Genomic DNA, 12,781 nt, shown 5'->3' with positions numbered 1-12,781 from the left:
AACGCCTTGGATTGAAAAAAAATCCTTGTCAGAGTTAATCAAACCTTGCAAATGCACTTGCAATAACCCAATAACCCATTTCGAAACGTCTACATAAGCTTTTCTTTATTAATAAACAACATATTTTCTCTAAAAAGGATGAAAATTAATTTATACACCTAATGATTTGCATTATATTGTATTTTTAGTTCTTAGGTTTTTTCTTTTTTATTACTTTTTTTTATTACGCTTAATTTTTTTAAATTTTATTTTTTGTATTGTTTTGTATTTTTTTATTATATTCTCAATGTATTATAATTATGCTGTACCTGCGTAATGTACGTGTATAATGTTTTAGAGCTTAAAAAAATTCCTAGAGCTTTATAAATGAAGATTCTTTCTTTCTCTCTCGTTTTTTTTCTCTCCTTGTTTCTTCTGTCTACCGTTCTTCCATTTCACTTTCGCGCAGTCTTTTCTTTCTTTCTTTCTGACAAGCAAAATTATTATATAGGTGTATGTATATATCTTGGAACGAATAAAAGTTAACGGTTATTTAAAAATCAAGTATATTTCAGTGGAATTATTAAATATATTTCGTGATATATTTTTACTATTATAAAATAAAATTATAGATTGTCTAATGAAGCTATTATTTTTACAATCTTTTTTATTATATTAAAAATTAATATTTTAAAATTGTATTCAGAGATTTCGTGTATATAATAAACGATTTGAAAATTACATAATGATTTGAACATTCATCTTTTAGTACTCATATACATATTTGAACAAAATTATACATATGCGTTAATATATGCAACGACATTGTTGTAAGCATGAAAGAGAGTTCACTTTCCACTCGTCTACTTTCTCTAACAACCATCTGTCGTTTGATTCCTTGGCTTTTTTCTTGTATACGATTATCACACAATCGGAATATATTTGAAGTACATCTGTCAAAAAATAGAAAATTAATCAAATTTGAGATTTATAAGAAATTTGAATTTCGTAACATGACTGTAATATATAATTAAAATATACAATTTTAATTTCTTTCTATATATAATTTGATATTAATTTTTTGAGATTTTTTCATTATGCAAGTTTCTTAAAATGATGAATGATTAATATCTCAGGTCTGTAAAAAAGAGAAATCCGCTAATATTACAGTTTTAATTATTGTTGGTGAAATAATGCGAAAGTTAGAACGTGCTTTCAGCTCAAGAAACTGCCAAGTAATCGAGAGAAAGGTACGATTTAATGAACAAGTAATTGTATGATTGTCAAACTGTTAATCCTACAATACTATTACATCGTATTCAACAATACAAAATAGTTTGCATTTTCGTGACCTCGATCGTTTCAGCCTTTACTTTTTTCGACTTATTTACCTTAACATCCACTGTCATTGTTTATTTAGTGATATGAGATTTATCTACACTTTATTTTCTTAATTATTTTTAGAAATTATTACTCTAATTACGAATAAATAAGAATAGAATAAATCTTATGGAAATTTCTTAATACCAAAAATACATGTGCGATTTATGTATCGTTGTTTATCGATTGTACATAATATAATTGTATGTAATGTATATTCTCTAATGCATATTTAAAATAAAATTTGTTTTATAATGCAAATCGGTTATCGAGTTGAGTATCATCGTATCATTAATCGTATCATTTATCGATCTGTATTACTTGAACGGTCGAAAGCATACAACAGATTTCACTTTATCTTTAAAAACCAGCTTTCTTGTCTGTTGGAATATCGCGGACTATTTGCATTATGTAAGCATTCCTCTCTACTTCTTTACACGTTCCGTGATCTCGCATTAGTTAGATTTTATGAAATTTAATAAATACAACGAAAAAATATAATCGAAATTAAAACAATTTAAACATGAAGTGACACTATAAACTTTGTCAATTTTGTCAATTCTCATTGTCAGTTTGTTTCTTCACTATTAATGTTCAATTTATGTCTTTAATAATAGGTTTATGTATGTGTATATTCGTATTTTCAAGTATCTCAAGTATACTCTATATTTGGTTTAAACGATAAGCTATCCTTGAGTTGACTTTAGAATTTTGAACATTGTTAAAAAGCTTATCTTTTTGAATACAGTCGTCATTCTGACTGTGTCACGATAACAATAAATGCATGCACAAACATTCGTGCCTAATCTTTTTTTAATTTTAGTTGAAATATTTACATAAAATGTAGCTTACAAAATATATACAATAAACTATAACAAAAGTAATTAAAAATATAACTAATTAGCTATTCAACCAGAAGATGAATTTCATGTACTTTATTTGTGAGATTCATGAGGCAAAATTTGTATTCTGATAAGCGTATAATCTTACCTATATCTCACTTATATAACAAAGAATGACACAAGAAACGAATAAAAATAATCCTGGTATATAGATAAAGATGCAGATTTAATTGCATCTTCAAAAGTAGTATGTACTGAACAATTGATTTAAACAAAGTATCTCTCTGTAAGTTCTTGTATTCACATGTATTCAATATATTTCAACATGCTAAACGATGTAATAAGTGCTACGCTCTGTTTAAAAAAAAACCAAGTCAAAAGCTAATAACGTCCGAAGTCGATCCTCTGTAAAAAAGTAAGTGATTGATGACAGGAAAGGCTGGTTCTCCTAAAAGCATATTGTGGAAGATAAAACTTGCTCAACTGGCTTCTTGGTTGCGATGGTATTTATAATGAAACATGACAAATCTCTCTCTCTCTCTCTCTCTCTCTCTCTCTCTCTCTCTCTCTCTCTCTCTCTCTCTCTCCTCTTTTGCCTCCCTCCTTGCCCCCTCCTTCTCTATTCTCTCTCTCTCTCTCTCTCTCTCTCTCTCTCTCTCTCTCTCTCTCTCTCTCTCTCTCTCTCTCTCTTTCTCCCTTTTTGTTCCCTCCAGATCCATTCGTCTCCGTTCCCTCTTTCTTCTCACTCCCCTCCTATGAACACTGTCAGAGCTCGTTATCTAGGCCAACAGATGCAGGTATTATTCACACGATGCCGAGTATTTCTAAAACAAACTCGAATCCGGAGCGATAAATAAACAGGCCGTATTTAATGTTATCGTTTGAAGATCTCATAAAACATCTCTCTGTCACGATTGCGACGAAGAAGATATTTTCTTTTGCCTTTCGTTTCTTCCTTCACTCTTGAGATTTTCTGACTAGAATTTATTAGTGCCATCGTAATAGCTTTTTTCTTTTAGTTTATTATCAATATTTTTTTTTATAATTATTTGTTATAACTATTAATATTTGTTTATTGATTAATAATTATTAATGATATTAAGTTTCTGTTATCGTCGGTACTGAAGGACTATTTACTGAAACTGATGGCAATTTATACAAAAAGGATGTACATTAAACTTGTAATGCTTTATTTTTTTCCCTAATTTTTTGTTTCTTTTCTTTCAATTTTTAATTTTAATTTGTTCTTATTAAATATTAAAACGTCTTTATAAAAATATATCTATCACGCATGTATATTTGCGTATACACACACAATATATATAATTTATATAGTAAATAAAGTATATATATATATATATATATATATATATATATATATATTGTATATATGTATAAAATTTTATTCAGGTTACCTATCTTTACTTTTGCAACACTCGACAATTCATGACAAAAAATCTTTCTTGTCACTATTGGTAATCTTGAATAAAATTCAGTAAATTGCAAAGCTTTTAAATCAATTAATCCTTTATCAAAGATATGATAATCGTATTTTTATATTCAGTTGTAATATTTATATTAATATGCTGATGCTTCAAGTTAATAATAAATCAACGCTTTTGACACACATTTCTGTCCAGTTTCATAATGCTGAAATTTTTTCAAAATAAATTTATAAATTCGCAATAAAAAAAATAAATAAAGTTTCTACATTTGTAAGCTGCAGAATAAACGAATTGTGCCTTATAATATACAGTAATATCGACGCACGTTTGCTCTTGTACTTTGAAACTCAATAACTGTGTTTACACACTCCTCGAACACATGTTGCCTTAATCGACGTAAACGATCACGTTACTAGCAGGTAGTTAAATTGAAGACTTTTCACGAACGCCACGCCGTAGCCAGCGGACAGTTTCATGTCATGCGTGAAATAAATATTAAAATTCGTAATACTGCGTGAGCACACACACATACACAATGGCTGTGTTCAGCAGAAAAAGCAGTTTTGTAATTGTTGTAAAATTCTTTTAAATGATTGGTTTATACATTTAGACATTGGTTTATAGATTGGTTTATACATCCAACAGAAACTAAGGGCAAGAACCAATCGTGTTGAAGAATTTTATAACAGTTATAAAACTGCTTTTTCTACGGAACGCAGCCAATGGATAAGTTTCTTTCGTTTCGTTTATCTCGATACGCTTGTCACAATCTGTGTCCATTAAGATGCTTCGACCATTAATTATCGCAACGTAAGACTATAATAAACACACATTGTACAAAAAAAGCATGTAAAAATTATATGAATAATATGTAAAAATTATAAAATTTGCAGAAAATTTTAGAAATATATAAAATTGCTTTTCTTTAAATAAAAATTAATACTTTTTCCTTTAATTGTATAAATATATCTTCACATTAGACATAAAATAATAATAACAATAGTATATTTATATGTTTGTAGTTTTTCGTTAAACGTACGAACTTTTGTAATATAAAAATACCACAAATATCACATTTCTATTTTTATATGTTTGTGTATACAGACAAAAAACTGTATTCATTCGTTCATTGGCAAATCATTAAGTAAAAAAATTATTCACTATAATAGTTATAATTTGATCATTTTTTACAGTGTAGAAGCAAAAATCGTTTTTTTTTTCTTACTTGAAACAGATTTTATGAAGTGTGATACAACCTTCTCGCTACGATAAGGCTTTCATCACTAAATAACAAGCGGAACTCCGTTTCCTTGTATTAGATACATCATCGTCGTGACTCTTTCCGTGTTCCGCGTAACATTCAATTACCGCAACTCAAAGTTGGTCCGCGCGTTACGTCGTGAAATCACAACGTTAATAAACGGAGCATTTAGTTTGTAGATGGAAAACGCGCTATTCAAAGAGATTACAAACAGCCATCTGCCTCACCCTTCCGAGACGCTCGCTCCCCCGTTCCCCGTCCCCCCCCCTGCCCCCCTCCTCCATCGTCCGCCGCTCTAGCCCCTCTACACTATCCCATGCACCTCCTTCCCCCGAATTGGCATCCACCTCTACTAGATACCTCTCAGCTACCATACACTCTTGCAGTCTCGCTTATAGAATTCTTTTCCCTCTCCCTTCTCCCCACTCCACCGCTCCGCGCCGCACCACTTCGTTCGTGCCACGCCGCGCGCCGCGCCGCGCCGCTCCGCGCCACGCCGCGCAATCTCTCCAACCAACACGCGCGTAGTAGTACCGTCCTCCCCTATCGCGGTACCCCACCACCGCCGTCCATTGCAGCGAACCAATATACTTGGAATCACATTGCCGCGTCGACCACCGCAACGAGTGTGCGTCGGTTGTCACACTGTCATTCATCGTTTTCGGAACGCGCCGCTACATGAACGAAACGTATTGAAGTGTATACAGGAAGGTGCACGCCGCACACGCACCGCGTGCAAACCCGGTGCCTAACCTCGCGCGCTTCATTCGCCGTCTGTTGCTCAGTGGTGAGTGAGAAGGACTCATTCGCAGAGTGTAGTGATCGTGTGTATATTCGGAGTGACGAGCGAGTGTCAACCACCGGATTCTAACCTATTGCGGATACATGAATTCTCAAGTGTGTTCCTCTAATTACGCTTCCTCGATAATTCGATCGCTCCGTTAAATACTCCTTGAGCAAGCGCACTTACGGAGCCACTTTACATACTATATGCTGGATTTTTCGCTGGTAAGTTGACCAAACTGTTGTAACGTTAATTTTAATTGATGCTATTGGCATTATAATCGAAAGTCAGCACGTATAACGTTCGCGAGTAAAGAGTTACCGCGTGCGTGTTGCACTCGCAAACCTTACAACGAATGAGGCTCGTTACTGTACGTGGCGCCATCTCGAGAATCGACATGCAGTGCGAGGGCGTGGAATTTCCCGAGTACCCACGGGGCGATTTCGTAATGTGTGTAACGTTTTCTTTCTCCCTTTTCTATTTTTATTTCTTTTATTATTTTTACTATTACGCACACATACACAAACAATTATCGATCGAAGTTTTTTTCCCTCGCCCATTATAACGCGGTAAATATCGGCACGATTCAATAGCTGAATTGTAAAATTTATACGTGCCATTTCTCTCTCTCTCTCTCTCTCTCTCTCTCTCTCTCTCTCTCTCTCTCTCTCTCTCTCTCTCTCTCTCTCCCCCCTCCCCCTCCCTTCCTTACTCTTTCCCTCCTCCCTCCCTCCCATTCTCCCTCTACCTCACTCCCTCCCACTTTTGATTATAATTATTTATTAAAGATACATGTATAAATGGAAATTCTGCGAGAGTATATTATACTTTAGATTTTAGATTATTAGCTGCGTTCCAATATTTCTGTTGGTACTGAAAATGTATAGTTTCCGTTACGCGCACTATAGATTTTTTAATACTGGCAGTAATATCGGAACGCAGCCATTATTGTACATACGATAGAATAATCAAGAATGAATTACTCAATCGATCGCTTACTCATCGTAAAGCCTTTATCAAGTAAATTTACCTTAGACTGTTTATCGGATCTTTCTGTTGTGTAAACAAAGTCACGTATTTAATCGTTTTATGCTCAAGGCGAACGCAGTGAATTAATCGCTTCAGCGATTGCAGCCAATAGCGTTTACATCATTGATCGTGAGATTGTACAGAGCACTGATTCTTAATAGCAGGAAATAATAGTCGTCAAGGAGATGGACCGTGAATGATTTATACTCTGTCTTCGTTAATTAGAACTAAGTAAGGAATTGACCACATTCGGAATATATCTCGCACAATTATTCACTATGAAATAAGCGTGGGATATTTATCTACAATTAATCCAATAATATAATTAAGATCTGATAAAAAATTTTTGTTTTTTTATACACTGGTAAACTGATTGGAAATAGCCTAATTAGTGGAACGTAAACATTATTATCTCATCGTTGCATATATAATATTCATATCTTTGCGGCGATATAAATTATAGTTCAACTCTGACGCAAATTAAATTTGCGTTTTTCGCATTATGCTAATGAATTGCATTGAAACGAATGCACTATTTTATCAAATCATCAAGAATATATTATACTTGCGTGCATACAAAGAATAATGATAAAATATATTCATATTTTTATGTTGCATATAATGCGTAAATTTCTAGCGCGCGCACACGTAACACACACACACAGTGTTTTTTCTGTACAAACTTTAATTTATCGAAAAATTATAACAAAAATATAAAGAATTGTTGCGTCGATAATTGTTGTCTTGGTTTTTTAACGTGACTTATATTCAATAAACTTAGTGTTCGATAAACTTAGTGGTTACTCGGGCTCAAAGATTTAAAATTGTCAAAAGTAACAACTGTAGTATTTACTATTTGAAACAGTGTAGTACAAGATAAACATTAAATGACTTTTTGTAAATGATACGTTTGATGACGTTTATTTTGTCCATTTTTTCTAGTCGTGTGTACTAGAGAACAGTCGCCAACGATATATTATACATAGTTAAAACAGCACCTTCTTATTTTTCAAAAACTAAACATTACACAGTATTAATATCGATAAAAATAAATGATCTATTTAGATAACCAAAAAAATAAAAATCTATTGTTCTTACATGTATAGCTTTTTTTATATAAAATCCATTAAAAACGAATATAATTTAATCTATTAAATATATACAAAAAAATTAGTTTTCTATAGATTAACTATTCATTATTTACTTTTATTTTTGTAAACTGCATTTATTCATATAGAGTCTGTATTATAATATTTTTAAAACAAAAATAATTATTTTTTAATAACATTTGTTATTTTAAACTTTATCTAAAAGTAATGGGGACATTCTTAATGTACTAAAAAGAAAAATAACGATGCCCTGTTATTCTATAACGAGATCAAACTAGAATAATTTTGAATTCTGAGGCAATTTGTGGTTTTATTCTTGCGGTTGCCAGTTGAAAAACAAGAATCTGTTGTGCATGTTACGAGATGTTATTTATTTCTGAGTTTTATTTCTTTTATTTTACTTATAAAACGAGATAAGTTTCGAAAAATTTTATCATAATTAAAAAAAAATTTAAGAAAATTATATTAAAATTATATTAAAATTGTACTAAAATTTTTCGAAGCCTATGTTGATCTCATGACGATCGTGATTTTGACTACTATGATTAAATTTTAAGAGAAAATTATCTCCAAAGTTTCTCTGTAAAATCTTTATTTAAAAAGAAAAGCTTCTAAATCTTAAAACTTTTTCTAAGAAGGAAAAGAAACAAAATTGTGTAACGAATTTAACATCGATTACAGGCGAAAGGTTTATTAAAGCGTATTTATCAAGACCTTTATAGCTATTTTCTTCTTGTTTATTTTATATTTTCTTTCTTTAATTTATTTAAGCGTATTTTTACATTTGTTGTTCAAATTTGTTTTGATTAATAAGAATATAGAGTTGTCACTAAAAAATGACGGATTATGCGAGAAATTTGGCTGAAATTATGTAAAATTATGCATTTTAAAAGAAGTTGTATTTAGAGTATATCTTATTTTTAAGTACATATTTCAAATATTATAATTTTTAAGAATGACAAACTACTGTCTAACAGTAGAAATAGAGTTTAGTAAATATACATTGAGGAAAATAAAAAATAAAAATATAGATATAACAATTTATCCATGAAGACAGTTTAAATAAAAAAAGTTTTAATAAAAAATCGATTAATATGCATAAAACAGTCTTATTAACTTGAATTATAAAATTTTATGAGACACAAATTGAAAATATTTCTTGTGAGATGTAACACGGACGATGCACCTTATTGAAAAAATGAAGATAGAAACAATTAAAGTTGACCAGAATTTTTTCACAAAGTTTAAAATTTTATTTGTATCAAAACTTTATACAAAGAAAATAATGTTATATTATATGTACATAAACTTGTTCACTTAAGTTCTTAGAAAAACAATGACGATAAACATTGGTTTTGTTATAAGAACTATCACAATTATTAATTTTTAAATTACAAAATTTGAGTTTTTAAGTAACATTCGTTACGTTTCTACCGCAATAATTTTGAATTAAAGCCTTGATTAAAGCTATCCTTATGAAAATTTCCTAAGGAGATTCTAAGACTGTCTGTTTTATCGATATTTTAGATAAACTAATTTTTAAATTGATTTTGTAGAATTGAAAAATCCTTCTACAGAATTAAAGTAGGTACGCATAAAAACGAAGCCCGCAAGAATCGATTAAATATTTAAAAAATTACAAATTTGTACGTAAAGCTGTCACTTAATGACGATAGTTTCTTAATACAAAGATTCTTCTATCATATATATGTATAAAATGAAATATGCGCAGACTAAGGTCATGTAAAAACAATATCGTGCAATTGCAATTAAGATTAAATCTAAAAAATTCTTTTTTAAAAAGCAAATTTTTCATCACAAAATATTTTTAAATTAGCTCTACAGAATTAGAAATTTTTTTACACAATCAGAATTTGCACAAAAATGAAAAAGAAAATTGTATTTTAATAACAGAAAAGAATTGTTAACATCTAAAAAAAGATTGTTATTGATGTGAAATTGCCCTTTGCTGTCTTAATTTTTGTGCGTATTTTGATTATGTAAAAGAATTTATAATTTTGTAAAGCCAATTTAAAGATATTCTTTAATAAAAAAATGTTAATAATTGGCTTTAGGATCCCGTAAAATAAAAATCTCTTAAATTTGAATGTATATCGATCAACTGCGATTAAACTTGCAAAATTATGATAAAAATACGGTGTTTTAGTCACATTATGCAAAATATGCTGAAAAATAACATTATACTGCAAAAAATATTGATTATGCATTGTTATGCGCTGAAAAATTAAGTTTTATTGATGTGTATCTTATTATCTTATTATCTTATTATTAGAATAGTGAAAAAAGAATTTGTTTTAATAGGTTTTTACAAAATTGTGATTATGCATAAATTCTATGTCTTTATTGATTAAGTATTGTCCATATGTAATATGCTTTATATGTATAACGTTGCTTATTCCAGGAATATATGTGTTTATTCTAAAATATTGTATTGATTTACAACATACATATATATAATGACATTTATGTCATTCGACTAATTTCATTGACAGACATATATGTGTATATGATAATAGGAACGTGACGTGTGTGTTAACGAGATTAATGTTTGATTGAAATCTTTATTAAAAAATTATTAATTAAAAACAAGATTAAATTTACCAATAGCTGTATTGAAATTGTTGTCCCATCGAGAAATTATTTTCTTAACCAAATTTGATTTTGAAGCGACTACTGATTTTTTAAATTCCTGAATTTTTTAGTTACGTTGTACGCACACCTAAAATTCGGACTGATAAATATTCAACGCTGATGCCTGTTTAATGCTTCCAATGAAAAAATAGCAGTTTTAAATAGGAGTATTTTTTATGTGGCCATTTAACGTCTCATTTGTTATTCCATTACGTGGCATTTATCGTTGCATAAAAGACTGCCATCGAAAGAGCGTATCCATTCCACGATGGATATTTCAAAGGATAGATGATTCTATTGTTTTCAATATTATACGTCGCACAGTCGTTACTCGACAGATACAGTCTGTATTCTAATGGAACGTCCAATATAATGATGATAAATAAATGACTGTGCTATGCGTATATTATTTTGAAAAGTCATTAAGTAATTTCATTACATTGATTACATTGAGCGATAATGAAAGTTAAATAAATCGAAAAAGTAACTGGATGACTTTAATAGTGATACTGAGTTAAAAAGAACTTATTTTTTTATATTAACTGTTTTTTTTTAATTGTTGCTTATTTTTTGTTATAATGGACAAATTCTTTGACAGTACATCTTATATGTAATGGCTAAAATTGATAATACGATGTATGCCTTTCAGAGCACAAAAAATTGCTGCTGTAAAATTGTATTGCAAGTGATAATAATTGTATGGTATCATTGTAAACGTAATATTCATCATCGAATATTAACTTCACTATGCTCGTTAATTTGAAAATGTATAATTGTACGAGACAAACTAGTCAGATCTCGGGCAAAGAGCGTCAGATTATGTAATTAATAATTCGCAGTTTACGATTTCGCGAATGTAATTCGTTCGACATTCGAGAAGATTCGTCATTTATTATTGTAAACCTCCCTATTTGCAGTATATAATTCATATTTGGGATTTATATAATTTACATCTTTTGATTCGTTAAAAAATCTCAGCAAATCAGTATGAACGAATCGCGCATAACAAATCGATGAATTTTCCTTCAACATTATTCACATGAATACGAATTACGAATAAGGAATACGCGCATAGTTTAATTTACCTCGCACACGCGATTAATAATGTAAGAAATGTATGCATTTTTATTATAAAACGTCTTGCTTTTACCAGTCGAGGTGTTACTTATGATTAGCTAAAGGTATCATAAACATGTAGATAATTTTATTTTTTTCTGGCTTTTTTCTCACCTTGTTCATGCATATATACATTTGCTATAGATAGTTGTTTATCAACAATCTTAAATTATAAGTTGTAATCCAGTTAGTTTTATTAAATGTTTTCCAAGATGTTTTCGAATTTAGAAGTCATATAATGCTAGTTAATATTTAATACGGTGTATATTGCAAATATATTATATCATCAGCGACGTGATAGTGACGCAACACCGAGTACATCACCTAAAAAAAATTTTTTTAGTATACGTGGAATTTTCTAAATCTTAGAAGATTTTATTTTTATTTAGGTCTCAAAAGAATTCCTCTCCAAAATTAAGAGAAAAATAGTATAAACATAATATTCTTACAAATAGAGAAATCCACTCATTACTTCTTTTATGCTACACATAAGAGGCCACTCTGCTTCAAATCAACATATCCTTTTTTCATGAAAAAGAAAGCTTTAATTTTTCTTTGTTTTTTTACAAAAAAGTGAATGTTATCATGAAAAACTTATAAAAGTAAAAAAGTACGCCAAATACACAAATGCGTGCAGTTTCACAAAATTTTTGAATAGATTTTTATAGAATTTTTCTAAAACTTTTTTAAAAATATACTTTGCCAATAATGATTTGTATTGATTTCATACACATTTTGGAATACACACGTTTATGTATTTGGCGTTTTTTTAACCCAACAAACAAATTTTGTTTTTTTATCAATTTTATTGTTTTCTTAACAACTTTAAAAAAAAACTACAAGAAATAAAATAACAATGTATCGTATTTGAGAATAATTTGTTTTATTTTTACACATATTATAATTAAGAAGTTATGTATTTGATTTATGTAATTGTTGCATTGGATTAAAAAAAAAATGAGAAACAGGTTTTAAAAATACGGGAATGAAGCGTGTTCCGTTGACGAAAATTCGCTCCAAAATGAATCGCTTACGACGTTAAAAACTGGTCTTGAATCTCACCATCTGGAACACGAGTGCTTCTCAACCACCTTTCCCCTTCCCTGACACGCAGCATAATGATTTCGAGGTAAGCAATGGACAGGTGCGGATGTAGATCGAATTCTGCATCCAATATTTAACTG

At 30.0% G+C, this 12,781-nt stretch overlaps 1 protein-coding gene and 1 long non-coding RNA gene across 9 annotated transcripts in view; one reads left to right on the top strand and one right to left on the bottom strand.

The window, feature by feature from the left end:
• Positions 1-5,332, bottom strand: part of LOC105833645 — a 28,498-nt gene extending 23,166 nt beyond the window's left edge. The window contains exon 1 of the long non-coding RNA XR_001138821.3: positions 4,872-5,332. This is a non-coding gene — a long non-coding RNA (uncharacterized LOC105833645). The remainder of the gene's footprint in view (positions 1-4,871) is intronic.
• Positions 1-12,781, top strand: part of LOC105834458 (TOX high mobility group box family member 3) — a 114,693-nt gene that overhangs the window by 70,464 nt on the left and 31,448 nt on the right. The window contains exon 1 of one of the 8 annotated variants that reach the window (XM_036284504.1): positions 5,516-5,915. The exons of the other annotated variants lie outside the window; for them this stretch is intronic. Coding sequence (XP_036140397.1) covers positions 5,898-5,915 — 18 coding nt within the window. The 5' untranslated portion in view covers positions 5,516-5,897. Of the gene's footprint in view, positions 1-5,515; positions 5,916-12,781 lie in introns of those variants that run through there. 8 annotated transcript variants of the gene reach the window in all.

This window comes from Monomorium pharaonis, chromosome 3, assembly GCF_013373865.1.
Source record: "Monomorium pharaonis isolate MP-MQ-018 chromosome 3, ASM1337386v2, whole genome shotgun sequence".
NCBI lineage: Eukaryota > Metazoa > Arthropoda > Insecta > Hymenoptera > Formicidae > Monomorium > Monomorium pharaonis.
This window is presented reverse-complemented; position numbering and strand designations above follow the sequence as displayed.